The following is a 21,839-nucleotide window of genomic DNA, read 5'->3' on the forward strand; positions in this document are numbered from 1 at the left end:
TATGCATAACTACATGCATAGATAATTCAGAATATAATTTATAGTCATAATAGTCTTACAACAAAGATATATTTATAATTATCAAACTGCTTTCGAAATATTTACATGTAAATGACACAGAAATCTAGGTCTATAGAAAACTACAATAATTAATCACAATATGGTCATCATAAATAATATTAAAATATGTAAATTTCATTGGTATACTCTTTCTAAAGAAAGCATATACTATATACATGATTCAAAAAATGTTGAACAGGTTTTAAGATATTGCTTTCTCCCTCAAGAGAATAAAAACAACAACAAAAAAATCACTCCCCAGAGTTGTCAAGATAAAGAATAAAAAGCAAAAAGGCACTTACCTTCCTTTTTCTACCAAGAGTAAGACATCCAATTTTTCCCCATTTTGAACCATTGTGCTGATTGCTGAAGGGAGAAAGAAAAGCATAAACTTATTTTTTAAAACACTACACTAAATACCTATGAAGACACAAATATTAATACTACTTAGTCATAAGTTTGAGAGTGAACTATCAAAATTTTACTAAAGGCTACCTTTATTGTATGCAATAAAGAAATGTGTTCCAAAGATAAGGGAAGGGAAAATTCTTACTTAGCTCTTGCAGTCTTCTTAAGTGCATTCTATCTTCCTGAGCTTCTTGCATGTGAAGGCAAAAATGCAAACTGGATTTGTCCATAGCAAACCAGCCTTTTCTCCACTGATCCAGGGCATGGCAGTCTTTGTAGAAGAGTTGACCAATCAAATCATAGTCAGCTTCTGCCAAGTTTTCAGCAAATAAGGGAACAAAATGCTGTTAAAACAAATACAAAAAAGTAATAAAGACAGTGAAAATAGGAAATCCTTTCCTATCTGCAGATATGAGAGAAGTTAGGCAAATTATCTTAGTTTTCTCTATTTTAAAGATTGAAACATAACACAAAATTCAAAACAATTAAACTTGCTCTCAGTCTTAAAACGGAACAACTATAATGCATTTTCAAATGGCAATATCTGAAACCACTTTCCTTGCTATATATAGAGTTGAAACGGCAAGACATTCTCTTAATTGATTTGTGGAACTTTTCAAAATGTCAACCTTCAGTATTTTTCTCCGTTTACATATTTTACTGAATCTGTCCCTTTCTCCTTTGTGTACACCTTGAATAAAACATCTCCCTATAAAAAGAAATACACAGAAATGACTTTACAATATTGAGAATATTCTAACCACCAAAAACATGGCCTTAATTTGAAGAATGATTCTCCAAGTCTTACTTTAATTTCTTCCCAGCTTAAGGCTTCTGGAAGGTAGCTCTTTACCTCTTTTGGCTACTATCTTTGAAAGCCTAATTTATTTCTATAATCTTATATCAAACATTCATGGACCCCTGAAGCTCAAACATGGACTACCAGTTTAGAATCTTCTCTGGATTTAGAGCAATAATATAATATTTAAATACCTTGGCTATTGCCTCTGTCCATTTCCTTTGAGCTTGACATGTTTCAGCTCCAAATAAAAACACACGTTCTGAAGGTAAGTAGATCTCAAAGATAAAGATGGGCCTACAACATGCACGAATAAAAATATACTACCGGTTATGTTTGGCTCTTAAGAAAACAAATAACACATAGGTTAAGTTTTTAATTAAATTCCTTTTAAAATGAAATAATGCTATGAAATCAACCTATCAGATTGTTCTGTTAATGGCTTGCATTTTATTCAAATGAGGTAAATGGAACACATTGGATCTGACAAGAGAAATATTTTGTATACTCACTTGATCATTCTATTGCATAACTTTATGCCTGGACATTCACCAGTTGACTGACGCAGCAAAGGGTTCTCATCAGTTTCCTCTTCCCTCTCTGACCACTGCTTCTTGACTTACCCTGACCAACATTCAAACATTGTACAGTTTTTAACCCTCTTCCTAACTTCAAATGGTCCCTTTCACATAGCAGGTTCCTTGCAGAACACAAACACATCATGCATAACACTCTCTTACAGTCTTCCTAAGAAAAACAAATTTTCCTTTCATCATCTCAATTTACCCCCAAATTTCTTATCCTTACTATAGATAATTTTAGAGGAACATCCCACGCTCTGAATTCTTTCCTAGTTCCTCACTCACAACTCCAATTATTCTTAGAAGACACTATGTGTGCCACTGTTACCTAAAAATCTCAAAATACCCTATGCCATAGTCATCTTCCTTTTTCCTCTTTTTAGTTGCAAGCCTGTTGTATCCCCTTCATGCCCTAATTATAAGCATCACAATCAACCTCATCAACAAGCTGAAAACCCTGGAATGTAACTTATTCTTCCCCTTAACACCAACTCTTCGTCCAGTCAGTCTGTTAATATTATCAGCTCACTCTCTTCCTCTAGTTAAACTCTCAACAACTACAGTCTCTCCTCCTCCAGTCTCCTCCTTATCACTTCTTCCAGCTCTCTTACTAAAATGTAAGTCTGTATAACTCTTCAGTGCCTACATTATTGAGTTCATGCTCTCCAAAGTGCAATTTGAGGCAATTCAGCAAGAATTTTATGGCAATTTTTTTTAACCTCATCTCATTGTAGACACTTTCTCTTTGCATATCCATGTGTATCAGTAATGTTTTGTCAAGAATATTTTATTTTTAACACATTGCCATACTGACATAAACTAGTATTAATTCTTTTGAGTTATATTTCATTTACTAGTTAGTAACTAAATATACGGAATCCACTTATTTTAACATTCCATAAGTCAATTATATAGAATAGTCATTTAGAGTAAAGGCACCATTAAGATTAAAACAAAAACAAGTCAACTAATAATCAGGATTGTTCACATCAAAACTGAAATCAGATTTACTAGAAAAGAAGTCATCTCAACTAGTCATTATATAATAAAGGTAATATGTTCAATGTAGTTTTATATAAATAAAAGCTTTGCAAATCTCTTCCCTTTCTCATATAAAAATCTTATTTAAAATCTATGCTCCTACAAAACTGATTTTTTTCAGATTTTAGTATTAATATTTTTCATTAATTACATCAAAAAACGTGATTAAGACACTTTCACACCAAAGATCTTAGGGGGCCTGCTTTTAAAATCCTCATGCAGATTTATTTAAACTATAGTATGTGTGAGTCAAATATATTACATAAGTAATGCTTAATCTATTCATTGTGACTTTTTTCTGACCATAAAAATAACAAATAGATCTTTAGGAAATTTAGAATTTTAGTATGCTATTAAATATTCTGTTTATTTTAATGTGAACAGATCATTATAGAAGATTCTCCTTTATCACGTGTTTTAATTATGATACTAAATGAATAAATAAATTTTACCACTAGTCCACTATTTTAAATAATAAGTAACAAAAAATAAATGACTAAAATGGTCATAAATGACATACTATAAATTTACATAAGATTTGGCCAGGCACAGTGGCTCATGCCTGTAATCCCAGCACTTTGGGAGGTAAAGGAGGGTGGATCATTTGAGGTCAGGAGTTCGAGACCAGCTTGGCCAACATGGTGAACTCCCATCTCTACTAAAAACACAAAAATTAACTGGTGCATGTGCCTGTAATCCCAACTACTTGGGAGGCTGAGGCAGGAGAATCACTTGAACCCAGGAAGTGGAAGTTGCAGTGAGCTGAGACCACGCCTCTGCACTCCAGTCTGGGTGACACAGCGAGACTCCATCTCAAAAAAAAAAAAAAAAAAAATTACATCAGATTTGATTTGAACACCCTAGTACTTCGTATTATCTATTATAAATACTTTAGTTTTCCTACTTTGTAGTGAATTCCCAAAAGAAATTTCAGAAGGTACAAGATAAGTAGTCTTCAAAAAACCATCAAACCCTTCTATTAGAAGCAAATAAAGAAACAAAATAACAAAACTCTCATTACCTGGTATATTTATCTGAAAATGCCTTTTACCTCCTAATTGTGTAATGATAGACCTACCCAGTATTTAAATAGAAGTCCTCTTTGTGTATAGCCAGGCAGATAACTTCATTGATACTAATGGTGCCATTAGGTGTGGCAGACTTATCATTTTCATAGTAGCTCAAGAAGCCTCCTTCCAAAACACACCATTTTTTATTTGTCTCTAAGAATTTAAAACAAAACAAATAACAAATTGAGCTAATCACAAATTTAATTTTAAAAACAAATACATGCATGCCTTTAAATCATGACTGGGTCTAAAGAAATAAAATTATGAATTTCCTATTTCACATAAAGTATATGTTATTGCTGTGTGGGATATAAAGCTGTCACATTTTCCACTCTCAAAAGAATTTATACTCTAGTAGCAAGGAATCAATAAAACAAAAGTGACTGTGACATTGATGACCAGAGAAGGCAGAGCCATAAAGAGGTTGCTGAGAAACAACTCTGAAGCTGCAAAGAATCAAGTGTATGTACAGAGTAGTAAAAGGAAAAAATTGTAGGATGAAAAGTGAGACTGCAGCTTATGGTAAGTATAAAAAGGAAGGCAGGGTCAGAATCTGCAGGGCCCTTAATGCTTGTTCAGAGGATTTCAAATTCATCTTACACTGAAGTCAGCAGACTACTACCTACAGGCTAAATCGGATCATCACCTAAAATACAGATTAGATCTATAGATATCAAGACTAATAAGGTCTATATACTAGATATAATAAAGTCTACAGATAATTTCTAAAGCTGGATTACTGCTCTGTGGTTATTTTAGAGCATTATTTATAAATGCCCTTCTTTTTAAGAAATACATACTGAAGTACTAGAGGTAAAGAGGTATCATGTCTACAATTTACTTTTAAGTGTGCATATAAAGAATGAGAGAGAGAGAAAGAAATATATACCCATATATACATACATGATACCTATGTATGTGCATTATACATATGCATATATATGCATACATAGAATAAAAATAAAGTAAATGTAAAAATGTTAATTGATAAATCTTGGTAAAAGGTTTATCAATTAAACCTTGGTAAATTCCATATGGGAATTATTTGCACGATTCTTGGAACAGTTCCTTAAGTCTCAAATTATTAGTCAAATAATTTAAAAGTTTAAGAATATATTAAACTACTTTCTAATTTTTCCTTTATCATGTCATTAGATCTTAGGTGGGTGTGGGGATGAGATGAAAGAAAACAAGACAATATATTTGGCTTCAGAAAACAACCATGAGGAGTAACAATCAAAAGGGTGATGTCTAGAGAGCTACAGGACCACAGTATCCTGAAAACAAATTACCAAATGAGAAGTCCAATCACAACCAGCAAAAACAAATAGCATAAACAAATCCTATGGGCGCTGGAAAAGAAAGTTAGCAGAGACCAAAGCAATTTCTTGTGAAAGGTGATATATTATTCCAGGGCCTTCAAATCCTGAGTCACAGGGTATGTCCTGCACAGTTAGATAAAAGTCATGAAAAGCCACAATTTTTAAATGAACATTCATGGCAAGTTTCCAAAATATAAGAAAGGAAAAGTCAAAATACTAATCAAAGGAAGTTCGGAAGTAATTTCAAAACAATGCAGTCAGATGACTAGAATGATCTTCATAAGAGAATAAAGAAAAAAATGCACAATTATTCAGTACATAGATAATCAATGGTACAGATGAGGAGTTCCAACTCTGTTTCCAGGCAGCTTGCAATCCAGTGAAAGGGGAGATGTTTTCAATATGATAACCATCAGGTTGTCTCTTTCGTGGAATAGAAGCATTCAAGGAGGTAAGCATTCAAGGTCGGAGGGAGATCCCGTAAGCACCCAGGCAGAAGCAAAAGGCCTCTGCCTATTTCCATATAAATAATGAAGAAGAAAGTAATTAGAAATATAACCATGGTATTTATTAGTTATTCATATGTGATCTTAGTTATTCATAGGTGATCTTAATTCTTTTACTAATGCCTCTCAGGTCAGAAGTGTGAAACTGGGGTGACACTGTGAAATAAATCACACTAAGGCAAGATACTGTAAGCCCTCTGTCATGTCTGTGTAAGGGCTGCTGGAGGGCGCCTCGGCTGTGCGGCAGTGCCAGCGCTGTGAAAGCACCCACTGTTTAGCCAGCCAGGGAAGGAGATGTCCAAAATGGCTGAGACATCTCCTTCCTGGGGAAGTTTGGAGAAAACTCTGCTTCTCCAAGCTCTTGTGGTAAGGCCTGACAGCTGTCAGGGAAACCTGCAGACATCCGGGGGCTTAACTGTCTCTGTGTGGTGCTGGCTTCAGTGGTCACATTCCATGTCTACTCTCATGTTCTGCTTCTGCACCTGGTTCCTTTTATCTTAGAAAAGATAATCAGTAATAGTAATATAAATCTTAATGTTTTAGTTCTTTCTTGGTAAGTATGGAAAAAGTGCTGATGCATTATGCTCCTTACCTTAATTTGGGTGCCAGAAATTCCTGAGCCCCTACCCGAATGACACATGTGATGTACTTGACCCTATCATTGCCACGCCCTATCTACCCTGCCTCCAGTCTCCGACCACCAAGACCATGCCCCACCTACCCTGCCCCCAGATTTGCAACTCAATAAAAGTGAGAGCGTCCCAGCATTTGGGGCCACTGCTGGTGTCCGCAATTTGAGTAGCAGTGGACCCCTGGGCCCAAACTCTCTTTGCTCTATCTCTGTCTTGTGTCTTTTATTTCTACAATTTCTCATCTCTGCACAAGCTGGGAGGGGCTCACAGAACCCTGAAGGGCTAGACCCTACAGTAAGCTACCCTTCATACTGAAATGACAAAAAAAATAAACTGCAAAGGAAAAAGTTTCTGTAAAATAATCCTTTATGAGTTAGAAGGCATGTTTCTAAAGTAGCAAAAACTGCATTCAGAGCTACAATCTTTCCATAATATCAGGGAAGCACAGTAGGAGGAAAGTCATAGAAAGGTGAAACTGAAGAAACCCTATTTGGCCAGAGAATCAGATTATACATGAAGCTGGGAAATGGGAAACAAGATTGCAGGTTCATGGCAGAGGCCAGACCCCAAGAGTCTCACTTGACAGGTGTTCAGAAGTTTGTGCCTCTCTCACTTAGACAAGTGGGACCCATTTGAAAGTCTTAAACAAACAGTGCCAAACGAATTAAGCATAACATAAATGTGACTGCAGAATCTCATTATGTAAATTCTAATGGGAAACAAATGACAGATCTCTTTAAAAGAGTAGGTAGAGACTCATTTTAAGTTAGAATTATAAGCTTGAGGAGAATTAGTCCTGTGGCATTCTCATTTATATAGCCATTTCTTAGCTTTATTTTTGTAACTAAAATGGGCCAGAAGTCAGACAAGACAGGTGCACATATCGTCTTTGAGGATTTATAACAACAAAGCTGTGACAGGAAATCGTGACATTCTCATTGATATAGGAAGGAATAAAAAGGTTTAGCAAGATTAAGTCGTATGATATTGGTCTGCTTGGGCCAATTTAGGTATTCATTCCTAAGTTTGACTTTGAGAAATGTCGGCGCCCTCCATGAAAACCTCTCTGCTGCACAAGTCACTATAATTGTTAAAGGAAGATGTCTACCAAGATAAATTTGGGGTCACAGAATAAGTGACTCTCAAGCCTCAGCTGTTCCATAGACAGGAGCTTGTGTGTAAGATGTCAGTAAAGTTAGTGGACTGGCAAGAAGGGTTATTCATTCTTTCCATTCAAACTTCATGTTGAGATCAGTGAAGAAAAACATTATTACAAGATTTACCCAAGCACAGGTAAAGAACTCCCCAGAGGCGACCCACTGGAATGAAACACAGGATATAGTTGGATACCTTGGTTGTCAGCTACAGCCTATAAGACAACATACCTAAACTCAAAAGCTGACTCAAAGCCAGGGGCAACTGTGTTTAAACATAAGCCCTTCACTGCTCCTCCTCCTCCTCATCAACATATTTATGTACCATGTACTGCTCTACACATTTTATATGCTTTAACTCATTGAATCCTCAGGACAACCCAATTATGTCAGTTATATCATGCACCTTACTTGTACCCTTTTCAGAGGCATACAACAGTTAATCGACATTCCTGAGGTCACACTAAGTGCTGGCATCAGACCTGGGGATGAAACCCCATGCAGTTGGGTTCGAAAGTTGCTGTTTTAACCTAACAGGAAGGAGGGTTCTGGAAGCTATCCTCTTAATACTGTCACATAGTAACTCACTATATCTGTTATATGCTTGAACTACCTACGTTCATCTAAAAAATGTACTAGGATAAAGAAGTCATACCTTCTAATACATATGTGTACAACATGTCTGAGGTAGTAAAGGTAAAACTATTATTTTTTGAAACTACGAATTTGTTTCCTGATGAAGAATTTCCTAAATTGATAGTATTCCACATCCACTAAAAATGGTAATATACGTTAGTAATCCTTTTTACTTAAAACACATGTGTTTTAGCCTTGGAAAAACATGTTTAATCTATATAATCTAGGCTTTCACAGAATAAAAGATCTTCAAAATTCCTCAATGTTAATCTATAAATTTAAATATAAACAGACAGAAATAGAATTTCTAGTAATCCAAATCAACCACTGGCTTTTTAAAAATCGAATACTGTGTAAACAAATCAAGGTAAGATATCAAGAGAAAAAATATGGTTGAGGTGGGAAAAAGGAAAAAAAAAAAACAGGATGCTATTATTTAACTCTGTACTTAGGTTCAACAAGAGCAATCCATCTTTCTTTTCATGAACATTAAATTGAAAAGAAAAAAAAAAGAAAAATACAGATCAGTCTTCATAACCAGAGGCTAGAAAAACTTCAGATCTTGAAAGGCTGAACTGACAGTGTGAAGCCTCTATAACTCTGAAGGACTGCATGCAATTCATTCCCACACTTTTTTCTTTGTTTTTAATCATTTTGCTCTGTGCCTGTCCTGACAAGTGCTGATGGAGTGGTGGCATCCAGGTGCTTGCTTTCAGAGGCAAAGGTGACAACCACACTTTAATCTCTAAATCTTTCCAAATAATTCATTTTTTTCATAAATCTGATGTTCAACAGAAACAACAGTATTGCACAATCTTCAAGGGGGAAAAAGAAACAAACTCAGAAGTTTTTCTGGATAGTTCAACTTTTCCTATTCATTTGTAAGTAGGGTCTTTCTGCCCTAAATATGCTTTGTGCCAGCAATTATATCTTTTTATCCACAGATCAAAATCAAAATACTGACATGTGGGTCACCCATTCACACTAGTAGTAACTTGCCTAAAAAAAATGATCATTCATTCCACAAATATTTATCATGTGCTACCATGTGCTGACACTGTTTTAGGTATCAAAGATTTGATAATCCCTGATTAGCTAGAAAACACTGATGCCTCATTGAGCTTTCACTTCAGGGGTAAAGAGAAACAAATAAATGGAAATAGGATCATCTCCATGTGATCAGTGGTAGGGCAGATATACACAGCACTCTATGAAACCGAAAGGCTGGCAGTGGGCTCACACATTAGGAGGGTGCAGAAAGGCCTCGCTAACTAGGGGGGACTGAATAGATTCCCAAATAAGGAGAAACCAGACTGGGGGAAGTGCCCTCTTTGCAGATGAAACAGCAGTTGGAACGGTCCAGAAGTGGCAGAAAAGAACTCAGCATGTTCCAGATATAAGGAGGAAACCAGTGCAGCCAGGCAGGTAACCAGGGAGGGGAACATGTGACCATGGAGAGGAATGACAGGAGATGAAGGGAAGGAGGTACAAGGTGGTCTTTTAGGTCACAATAAACAATAGGGTTATATTGTGGAAGAAGAAGCCACTAAATGTACTTGAGCAATGGAGTTACATGATCAGTTTTCCTGTTTGCTTGTTGTTGTTTTCCTTTAGAAGAAATAGTCTTCCTATGTAGCCCAAGCGGTGTTCAAGCAATCTCCCCATCTCTGCCTCCCTACTATCTGGGTGATTTCCATTTTTAAAGATAACTGGCTGGGTACAGTGGCTCACACCTGTAATTCTAGCACGCTGGGAGGCTGAGACAGGTGGATTACTTGAAGTCAGGAGTTTGAGATCAGCCTGGCCAACATAGTGAAACCTCATCTCTACTAAAAATTCAAAAGTTATCTGGGTGTGGTGGCAGGTGCCTGTAATCCCAGCTACTCAGGAGGCTGAGGCAGGAGAATCACTTGAACCCAGGAGGTAATGGTTGCAGTGAGCCAAGACTGTGCCACTGCACTCCAGCATGAACGACAGAGCAAGACTCCATCCGAAATAAGGAAGGAAGGGAGGGAGGGAGGGAGAGAAAGAAAAAAAGAAAGAGAGAGAGACAGAGAAAGAAAAAGAAAGAAAGAAGATAAGCCTCTTTTTTGGAGGCTGTTTTGAAGGCAAGCTAGAAAGATAGAAAGGCAATTAAGGAAGGCACTGTAATGTAGGCAGGACATGATGGTGACCATGGCTGGGAGGAAATCAGTGCAGATGAAAAATAGCCAACTGTTTCAATATCTATTTTGAGTTTAAAATGATATAACTTGCTGGTAAGTTGGATGGAAGACATTAAGACAATCAAATAATACCCTGCTAGATTATTTTCACTAAAATCATTGCTGTAATACTATATAGACAAAATACAAAAGCTCGCCTTCATATTACCTAAAATGCAATGTTTTAAAAATGGAAAAATACCCCTAGTTAAATTACATATAAAGGCTTTCTTTAAAATAAATTTTAACCAAAAATCCATAGTTAATACATAAAAGGAATCATTTAGTTACAATTTTTTATTACATCAATGCAGTACTCAAGTAAATTTTAAAATCAATCTGTTTCAAGATAATATTAAAGAAGGCTGTTAAGTTTATAAGCAGCATAACCAAAATTGTCCAAAAAAAAAAAAGCTTATTTTTAACCTGCAGAAGGCTTACAATATATTGAAAAGCCTTTGGAAGAAAATCTTGTGTTTCAATTCCCATCGATGTTTATAAAAGTTACGTGGTTTGAAGAATGAGTCTGTGATATTTGAGTATTTAGGAGAAACATTCTAGTAAACTTATTTTTAAGTATCTTAATTATTTTGATAATTTAAATATGCAATTCATAGACTGTCCAAGAACTTTTATCTTCTGATCACTTATCTTTTGACTACTTAGGGTTAATATTGACAGTAGGAATAGAAAACAAACAAACAAAAAAACTGAGTAAAATCTGACATTTATTATTGGATAGGCTGAGTAAAGGATGACAAAAACCGATTGTCGAAAGAATCAACAACATCTAATTCAAAGGAGAAAAATGCTCTCCCATTCTACTGTCATCTGGCTGTGACCACACTTTGACCAAGGCCAAAGTGCCACTGCAACAATGATAACACAAATCAGGTGTAAAGTTCTGCTTCATGCTGAGCTTCACTGTTCATGTGAAAATCGACATATCATCAATGATTTTGAAGACTTTCGTGAGGATTACAATTAATGTATGTAAAGTACCTAAAGTCATGACTTACACATAGTACATGCTCACTACAGGACAGCTATTTGTTCAAGGAATATCTAATAATGCATAGTTAATCCCAATATAATTCTACTTTGGAATATTATATTTATATAATATACATATTATATATAAATAATATACATATATTTGGAAATAAAGCTTTTATTTTGAAATAAGAACTTCAAATGCTCATATATGAGGATTAACACTCTTCAGTGAGTTTGTCATCCTATTGCTATTTTGATTGAATAATATAGCTGAATTCTATGACCTAGTGAATTAATGCTAGGCTCCTGAGCCGGTCGATGCCCACCATCAACTGGCATGTACAGCTTAATGTCTCCCTTCACACTCTTTGTTCCAATAAGGCAGATCACATTATATTTTCCTGCCTATATTTCTCAGATTTGTTCAAATGTATATACATGAACGTAGGACTGTGTCTTAATCACTTTTAAATTCTCAATGCCTAACACCGGCCTGACACAGGAGTTGGAAAGATAAATGAATAAATACCCCATTGTCACTCTGCTCAGATAATTCCCCAAACCTAGAATATGTTGTTACATCAGATTCCCATAATTTTTTAAACCAAGCTTAGGTTTTATTTTTTTAAACACATACATACATATACTTCTCATCAGAAAAAAAACTGAACTATTTGATACCACTTAGTACTCTAATTGAATATGTACTAAAAACTTGTCATGTCTTCCCATGTGTTCACATTTACCTATATTATCTCACCAGTAGGGGTGTCTATCTCTAAGGAAAGGGGCTGGATTAAACATTTTTTTTTTTTTTCAGAATAACCCTTATAAACCTGAAACAGAACTGGTTAGCCTTAAGGTAGACATCAGTGAATTCTGTTGAGTGAATTCATTCCAATCCAGCGTAAATCTCTGCTGCAGTTCATGAAATAATATTTGTGCCTAGAAGCGTCTATAAATCCTCAAAAATATCTCTACTTGGAGATCAAATCTAACATCTTAAAAAATCAAAATTTAAACCTAATCGTTTTGATAATGGAATAAAGTTTTTGTCAGAGTACATCTAAAAGGAACAGAAAACATACCTTCAAGCAGTTTTTTCTCTGAAGAGAGTTTAGAAGCAGCAGAAGCAGCTTGATACAAAAAGTCACAAAGGAATGTGGACTGGGAAGACTCTTGACTTAATGCACCCTCAGAATGAATATCATGTTGAGGGAAATCTAGAAAAGTAAAAAAAAATAAGGCACATGAAATCTAAAATGTAAACATTTTCCTTTTGTTTATGAATATGTACATAAGTTTTGGGATAGAAGAAAAATGACTTCAAATTTACCAAAGAATAATTATAGAGAGATATTTATTTTACTTTGCATAAAATTTGCAAATAAGCACTTAAGTTATGTTTATTATTCATGTATGAAAATCGGATTTACTGTTGGTGGAAATGATTATGTGGGATTAGCTATTTTAATCTTCCATTTATAAGATTAAGGGAATATAAAAGATTCATTTCCTAAACTTTTATCAAAATCATACAAAAAATAGTCTTAGGCATCTGCCATATTTTTGGTTATTACATTTTTCTTCATTCTGATGGTTTCTCTTATTTGAGAAATAACTAGATTTATGCTTCACTCCTTTTACAGATATATCAGAAGAGACCAGGCTAATGAAGAGACAGTGACAAACCTGAAAATTTGTTATGATAGAGAAATTCCATTTGCAGACTTTGCCCAGCCTTCTTGGCTAGCAGATAGGGGGTGCTATGGACAGGGTCTCCAGTGGCACACATGACATCTGCTCCACTGAACAGCAAAGACATTGTTTCTAGAACATCCGGTTTTACTACAGCAGCACACAAAGCCTGGTCGTTAAGAGAAAATATACATTTTAAGGAAAGAAAATAAGATTCTAGCTATTAAAATGAGTAAAAGTCTGAAAATTCATGTATGGGATAAAGTCTGTATTCCTTTTTTCCCAAGGCGACTAATAGTAATTATGCCATGAATTAGGCAATAGGCACACAAGGCCTGGTTTATGTGAATTTAAATTACAACCCAAGACCTCCAGGTCTCAATTCCTTGTTTGGTTGCGATGATGTTCCTTCTAAACCAAATCCATCATGCTTGCTTTGGAAGACATTTTTATGCTTACATTCCATGATGATGGCTGATACTCAAAGAATCAAAATATTTCAATATAATAATGAAGTACCCATTAAGTGTTTTTCATATGAATGTTAATATAGTTTTCCAATCTAATCAGGAGCTGCAGAATATTTGAATTATTAAGCGCTATGGGAAATTGAAAGGTGAGTGCAAGGCAAATTCAGGATCTTTCCCTCAGGGACCAAATGGAGGAAGAACAGTGAGAGAGAGGCAATAAAAAAATATTATTGACTTATACTATATATCATCTTTGTGCACACAATAGGAACTGCTAGAATCTTTCTTTTCTTTTGCTTTGAAATAATAAGCTGCCTCGCCATCGCTTCTCACCCTTTCTTCCCACATTATATCAGTCCTAAGACTTCACTCTGCTGGATACCCACGTGCCTCCAAATCCTCAGATTGTGGCACCCTGAGTTAGCAGGAACTTCGGTTATGGAGGAAGAATTTATGCTCTTTTGACAACAAATCCTTAAGTGGAACAAGCAGGAAACCATTGAAATAATCTCACAAAAGGAAATAAAATAAAATTAATAATTTTGTCAGATAGTATAAGATTTTTTTACTTTTTCTCAAGAATCTTGGCACACGTAAAAAGGCATTAAAATGCATGTCTGTTGCTATGTTTAACTGAATACCTTATTTAATTCTTCTTTGGTGAGAGATGCCAATAGTGTTTTTCTGAATTTTCCTTCTTTATATTTCTGAGTAATAAAGTTTTTTCTCTTTTCTACTGGTGAGTCCATATGTAATTCTTCATCCTTTTGAAGATTACCCGCCCAAAAGTCATTTGCTCTTTTGTTTCCAATGACAATAAAAAGCTGAATTGTCAAAAAATACCAAAATATATCAATTCATAAAATGCATTTGAATCTGTAGGAAACTGAATTATATTACAAATTAAAGCATAACTTAGTATGAAATGCAGGAAAACACATGAAAAACTCAACTCTTCCAGAAAAAGGAAGTATGAAAGCAGATACTACTTTCAGTTTTTAATATAGCCTAGCCACTCTAAATAATGGAAAGAAATTAGCTTGGGAAGAATTGCAAACAACAGTAATTGTAGCAAAAGTATTTTCATTCTTTGACACTCATACTGAGACAGATTCCCTTTAAATGGCCGAGTAGGTGGGCTAATGCTGTCTAAAGTGCTCAGCAGTGGAACAGGAGCTGAAAATGGAGACAGGACACCGCAAAGTAGCCTCAGCCACAGTTAATGACAGAGTATGGCCAAAGTAAAGAACATTAAATTTTTCCAAATGTTTTCATTCACTCTCCTATTATTTTACCCATGCTGGGTTTAAACACACAGACACACACACGCACGCACGCGCACACACACACACAGTTCTAGCATTAAAAAATAAATTTAAAAAAAGAAGACAAGCCTTTCTAAGTACTTACTACTATTAAGACTCTTTTATACTTTTATTTTTTTAAAACATATCTCATTGAATAAGCATTCTCAAAGAGTTACTACTATCAAAAAGGCTATAAGTCATTTTCATAATGTGGTGAGGAGTTTATCAAGGAATCCTGAGAAAAATTCCTGCCACCTGACCCCACAGCATACCTTCCCCCAGTCTCTGCAAACTGAAGCCCTACCCCAACCCCATCCTGGTTAAATAGGACTCACCTCAATAAGTTCATTGCTCCAAATGCTAGCATCCATTTTTAGACTTCTAACCTTGGAATCTTTTGGTCCCAAAGATCTATGCTGTCCTAGAGTCAGAATAAAATTGTATTTCTATTTTAATTTGTATATAAATTTACCTTTTTTTTTTGACAAAAAGTGTATATGTCTGTGTATGATTTTGCGTATCTTCTCAACTGAAAACACGCCAATACCTGCTTTCCTGGATGACAAGATGACAAGAGCACTAACAGTAGTGGTGGGAATTAGAAACCACAGCTGACTACAATGAAAACAGCAACAATCATCATCAGCATCTGCACTGATAAAAAAATCTAAACTTAAAAAATATGTATGTGCATGTATGTGCACATGTGCATATGTACAAACATATGTAAATATTTCCACATTTGGTAATCAGCTAGACATAGTAGGCCACTGAAAACCTTTTGTAAGGCTTGTTATGCATAAAAATACATGTATAAAAATACAGATATTTCTTTACTGTTACAAAAACTTGACTATTGTGAAACTAGTTACATGTCTAATAAGTGTGTGCTTAAAAATCTGACATGAATACTTTATTCAACAAGTATTTCTGGAAGAGAGTAAGAGCCCAGAATTCTATTACTGTCAATTCAATTATGCTGTGTAAATCATCATTCAGTCATCACTGAGCAACCAGGCTACTTCAGATGATTTATAAGCTGAGAAGGAAACAAAGTATACAGGCCACTGTCCTTGATCTTAAGGATTCTTTGCCTAATGAGCAGTGAAAGTTTATTCCTTTCCCTACAATAGGTAAGAGGTTCTATTTTTTTTTTTTTTTTTTTACATAGAAACTACTCAAAGCACAAAGCCCTAAATTCCCATAGAAGAAAGAAATCTGCAAAGGTTTGCATTTATAAAGACTACCTATACAGGCAATACAGTATCCAGACAGGAAAAACTTACAAGCCTGTAGGAAGAGATGAAAGGGACTGCTGGAGTAACCTAGGCATGACAGAATCTGAGTTGAGGCAGCAGGACAACAAAATGGAGCGGACAGATTGAGAGATGCTGATAAGATAAAATGAATGAGACTTGGTGGGTTTGAAGGAAAGAGGAAGGGTCAAGAAGGTGTCTTAGATTTTAGGCTTTGAATGCAGTGCAGACACTATTGCTTCTGACTAAGATTGAGAATATATGAAAATGTACAGTTTTATGAAATGGGCTGAGGGGAACAAGGATGGCTCCATTTTTGACATGTTATGTTTGAGGTGTATTTGGCAAATCTAAGTAGAGATTCTGGTAGGCCTATAATTATAAGAGTTTGGTGTCCAACAGTGTGAGAATCATCTGCTTAAAAATGAGGGTGGAATTAAAGTGATAAATAACATCAGTCAGGAGCAATGCAGTAAAAGAGAAGGGAGAATGTAACCCAAGGGAACACATGTATTTCAAAAGCATGAAAAGTAAGCAGGGAAAAAAAAAAAGGCTGGTAATAAAAACAAACAAAGAGAATGGTATCTTGGAAGCTGAGTGAAGATAGATGTCGTGAGACAAGATGTCAAGAGTCTCAAATAAAGAGACAATAATAAAGATAGTAAGTGACTACATGGAAATCGAGACGTAAAATACACAGGTAAACGTGGTGAAAAGATTTTTGTCACAGTTGAGAGAAAAGGTAGCTGATTACAGAATGCAAAAGAAAACTTAGGAAGTTAGAGGAATGAAGAAAGCCGATGCAGACTATGACTCTTCATAACATCTTGTCTATGAAAGAAAAAGGGGACAGAGAATGACACAGAGGAGGAAATAGATGGCTTTCAGAAATCCTGATGGTGTTAATGAGACAAACTTGCGCAAGTTTATACAATGAAACAAAAGAAACCATGGCTGAATGCTTACATAAGAAAGTGAGTAAGTGATGAAGTGGTATGCTAAGGAGGAAGGAAAGAAAGCAAGCAAAGGTGGAGAAAACAGTTGTGAACAGCACAAAGGCCATCTCTTCCCGGAAAACTGGAGAAAAGAAAATGATGGGATAAAATACAAAGTAGAAGGTGATTCATTGGCGTTTTTTGTTGTGATTGATATTATTAATTAGCTGGTGAGAAAATCTACCTTCGTTTGCTGAGAAATGCAGTAGCAGAGAGCTCTAGGAAAACATGCAGGAATTGAAGCAACTCCTGTGGCTGCACTATTCACTGTCTGCGCCCTAGCTGAGTCTGATGCTCCTCTCCAGCGTTCTCATTGAAGCCTGTATTCAACTCCAGTCTTGCATTGTCTCATTATTGTGGAGGAAATGTCATGTTTTGTACCTCTTTTTAACTCCCTAGACCAGCACAGTAGCTAGTATTCGAGTAGTATTTGAGTTGAATTGTCTGTGTGTGTGTGTGAGTGTGTGTGTGTGTGCGTGTGTGTGTGTGTGTGTGTGTGCGCGCGTGCGCACACGCAGTGGGGAAGAAGGTGGTGGGAGAGAGGTAGTCCGGGAGAACTGAGGTTTAGGCTGTGGTTAATTTTCTCCAAAACTTCCATAAATACACACCTAAGTTGGTGTCCACTTCCTTCCACTCACTTGGTAAACTCTCTCGGCTCTCAAATACGATGTCAGGTAGTTAGGTGTGAGGTCACAAGAAAAAACCCAGTCATAATACCAATGTATTTTCATAAATATCAATACTCTTGTGAAATGCTTCTATATAAAATTCTTATTATAAGCGATGCCAGATCTGCTATATGAAGGTTAGTGCTCAAAACAACATTAGGATGAAACATGTCTTACAAAAAATGACTGGGGAAAGGTGGACAAATCTTCAAGTTAAAGATGAAAGCTTGTTCTGGATGCATGCGAAATCATACTCACCTAAAATCTAGAAATTTCAACATTGCCTTTTAAAAATATATACATGGACCACTAGGCACAACATATGATTACATGCTTAAAAATCAATTTTTATGTCTGAGTCATACACAAGAGAAGTTTAGGCTCATAAGACATTTCTCAATTTGATTTAAATGTAGCAAGCTTTCTCTGGTTTTACTTTTCACAACCATTAACTGAGATATATAATATACAACAATGAAAAGCATTCAGTGCCAATCTGCCACAAAGCAGTGATGAGCATAATTTATTACTAATTACCTGCACACTTCTTACAGATGACAACACAGAGATTGATGGATGCCCAGTCAGGATCTGGGGCCTTACAATCCGCACAGCTCCTGTTGGATTCATTGAACCAAATCTTCTCAGCTACTTCATAATCAGAGAGAGTTTCTGCTATTGATTGCTGCACAGCTTCAATCCAGTCTTGTTTCTCTTTTTCAGTCTCAGCTGTAAAGCTGAAACAATGAACATTCCTGTGTTATCGAACTCCCTTGTAAAGGCCAATTAAGCAGTATGTTCAGTTTGCATATTCATTTCACTCACAAATCAAACAGCTGAAAAATATGCCTGCTAGGCAGTTCTCGGTTGTCTTTTCTGTTAAAAATCATTTAACTTAACAAATCATATTTTTTCCTTTTAATTTTCCACATTGTTTATATCTTTGTTTATGTATCCTGAACCAAAATTAACACACACCTTTTCTACGGAAAACATAAAATTTGCCTTGTTAGGTCACAAGCCTAAACAAGAGGCCATGTTTCCCCAAGCAATGGTTATATAATCATCAATAAGAGATTACTGGCACAGTTTCAGGGCTACTGGAATATTTTGCCAAGCAAATATGCCATGATAGTCTGAAGCCACATTATCAAAAACACCCACCAGAAATTGTGACTTTTTTTTCAGATTTAAGAATAGATTCTTTTTTTTTTTTTAATTAGAAGAATGTCCAGATGGTTCTAAGTAACTGGGAAATCAAAAAAAGTTTTAAGTGGTTACTATTCTTAACAGTTTTCTAACACATTTTTAGCCATGTTCTGATTTATTCTGAATCTTAATGTTTACTGGGTGCTCGAGTGAATGAATAAAAACATTAAACAGCAGCTCATTCCTTCAAGAAATATTTACTGAGCCCCTACAATGTGCCAAGGAACGTGCTACAGTGCTACATACTTGGTGAATGACCCAGAAAAGTGATTCATATTAAAATTTTCTGTTGTAAAGAAGAAAATGCTTTGAAATATAATGAAAATCACAGCTAACATATTGTAAATAATCTATAAAAATAAATGGCCTACATGAATTATACTTTTTGAAGCTCTTTGGGATTCCATCACTCTAATATTGATAACATTCTTAGTGGTTTCTGGTTCTACTAGAAATTCATCGCAGCCAATATATTAATATCTACATTTTTAGTTTTGGCTAGAATCTGCAAATGTAAAAATAAAGCTTGTTACTTTATGTAATCATTTCTTTCTCAAAATTTGAGCCAACAGATATATTTTAACAGGCAAAATGAGTAACCACACTTGACAGTAACTTTGAAATTCCTAATTGCCAGTCCTTTAAAGGCCTAGAGCAATTGCCTCTGTTTTCTACACTACCCTGTGGTGTGTTGATTATTTATAACAAACAAATTAATATAGATGAATTCAAAAGATGTTGACTTATGCCTATTCTGTATACTAAAGCTACGGAGTCATTTTAGTTTATTAAACCACAGTAAGTACTTTAAATTATCTGTTTCATTGCCATAATGATGCAACTAACAGAATAACATAATACAAGATATATAAAAATGCTAAAATATTTTGATCAATAGGTGCTATGAGATTCATTAAATTCAGTATCATTTTTAAGCTGGAATCCCTGGAGAAAATAATATGAAGCAAATGTTATTAGGAATTGATTTTAAATGAGGGATTGTATTTGATCAGGCTAAATGAAGATAACAATACAACTTAAAGATAACGTTATATGTTTTTCTTTTATTCCTCCTGAGAAGGAATTTATCATATTTGTTTTCAAAAAATTAACATACGCTACGCCTAGTAACAAAAATAAGTATTAAAAAATTACTCAAATTTCATGAAATAAATATTTTTGCATGTTTTGTGTTTATTCAGGTCACTTTTACAAGATGTTTTTACATAGTGGCTAATAAATTAGACGATATGGAAAAGTAGGAAGATTAATTTTAAGTGGCCTACGAGAGATAAAATCACCACCAACAACATAAAGGTGGATCACCCAAGCTTTCCTATAGTAGTATGAACACAAAATGTTTAAAAATAGCTTACCTGAAACTCCTATAGGGAGTGATTATTTCAAAAGATTGTTTCGCAGATCGGTCCACTTGCTTTACATTTGCTACATTCATAGGAATTACGGTAATGCCAAGTCCACTCTTAAAATCCTAGTTTGGAGAAAAACACAAAAAAAAAAACTATAAAGAAACAACAACAACAAACAAGATTTTGAAAGTATAATGATATTTTCTAAATTCCAATAAATTCTACCAGATTTTACTACAAAATCTGTCTTATTTTAGGTAGCCACTCTCAATGCATAACAGCATCGGGCCATCTTAAGCTTGACAGTCAGATTGTTGATAGCATATGGGTTTCTTCCACATGAAAGATACAATGACAAGGCCACAGACACTAAACTATACATGCTTTGCTTTTGAAAGCGGGCAAGACATTCATCACCTTTATCCATTCATTAAAGGAAGCTAAATATTAACTACCTCTTATGTGTCAAGCAGTTTCCTAGGTGGAAGAACCAAATGACACTAGGAGGTGGGCATCATTACTATTCATGTAAAAAGATGGGGAAACTGAGGCACAAAGAAATAAGGTTGCATGAAAAGTGCAGCCAGTTGTACATGGTAGAAATGTTCTGGAGCCCAATCTGTTTGATTGCTCTTTACTTATTTTACCATCTTAGATTATTTCTGCTGTGTAACATTATTTTTCTCCTCATCTACTCTCAAGCAAAAGAATTGTTTTATGAGGTATACAATTTTACCTCATTTCCAATATTTTATTGCTTTCATCACCCTTCAATCAGATTCCTAAAAACTCCTCTAATGCTACTTTGGTATAGAAAATGCCATTTGCTCAAAATCTATAGTTACTATGTTCAGCTTGTCTCATGAAAATTCAAAATTGTTTAAAAGGCTACAACAGACTGCATTCTAAAAGCATTAAGGTTTGCAATGTATCATCTACCCACATGGATTTCAGAATCTGACTTATCAAATAATCTCTACACTTTACAAAAGAGAATATGTACATCAAAAAATGAATGACCTATGCGAATAGATTCAGGTTAAATGTGCTCTGAATTACTAAATTATGACTAAAGAAAAGAAGCAATAGTAAAGGTCAAAATATAAAAAACAAAGCAAAACAAAACACTGGCCCATTTTCAGTAAGGACACTTGGTGGAGACTGTGAAAGAAGCCATTCATATGCCTCTTCTTTGTCTCTCCTGCTATCTAGGCCAAAAGTAAAAGTAGTATATTCTCCTCTCCCCTATACTTAGAAGTGGCCATGTGTTGTAGTTTCCATTAATAAAATATAAACAACTCCTGGGAGGTTGGAGGGGGAGCGGCCGGAAAGCCTTAGAAGAAGAAAGCCTTTCACCCCTTGCCTTTCCATCTTCTGGGGCAGTAGCTGCTGGAAGCACAGAAGCCATTTTAGAACTTTACAATCCTAGAAAAGGGAAGTCTGAGGACAAATTCTTA

At 35.2% G+C, this 21,839-nt stretch overlaps 1 protein-coding gene across 5 annotated transcripts in view; it reads right to left on the minus strand.

The window, feature by feature from the left end:
• Nucleotides 1–21,839, minus strand: part of ARAP2 (ArfGAP with RhoGAP domain, ankyrin repeat and PH domain 2) — a 183,938-nt gene that overhangs the window by 83,170 nt on the left and 78,929 nt on the right. For all 5 annotated transcript variants that reach the window (XM_032273755.1, XM_032273753.1, XM_032273757.1 and 2 more), the window contains exons 10-19: nucleotides 20,389–20,504; nucleotides 18,341–18,540; nucleotides 15,220–15,305; nucleotides 14,219–14,401; nucleotides 13,102–13,276; nucleotides 12,498–12,632; nucleotides 3,968–4,112; nucleotides 1,462–1,564; nucleotides 614–812; nucleotides 363–426 (exon numbers count right to left, since the gene is read on the minus strand). In XM_032273755.1, coding sequence (XP_032129646.1) covers nucleotides 363–426; nucleotides 614–812; nucleotides 1,462–1,564; nucleotides 3,968–4,112; nucleotides 12,498–12,632; nucleotides 13,102–13,276; nucleotides 14,219–14,401; nucleotides 15,220–15,305; nucleotides 18,341–18,540; nucleotides 20,389–20,504 — 1,406 coding nt within the window. The remainder of the gene's footprint in view (nucleotides 1–362; nucleotides 427–613; nucleotides 813–1,461; nucleotides 1,565–3,967; nucleotides 4,113–12,497; nucleotides 12,633–13,101; nucleotides 13,277–14,218; nucleotides 14,402–15,219; nucleotides 15,306–18,340; nucleotides 18,541–20,388; nucleotides 20,505–21,839) is intronic.

This window comes from Sapajus apella, unplaced genomic scaffold, assembly GCF_009761245.1.
Source record: "Sapajus apella isolate SASKATOON/1434 unplaced genomic scaffold, GSC_monkey_1.0 scaffold5, whole genome shotgun sequence".
NCBI lineage: Eukaryota > Metazoa > Chordata > Mammalia > Primates > Cebidae > Sapajus > Sapajus apella.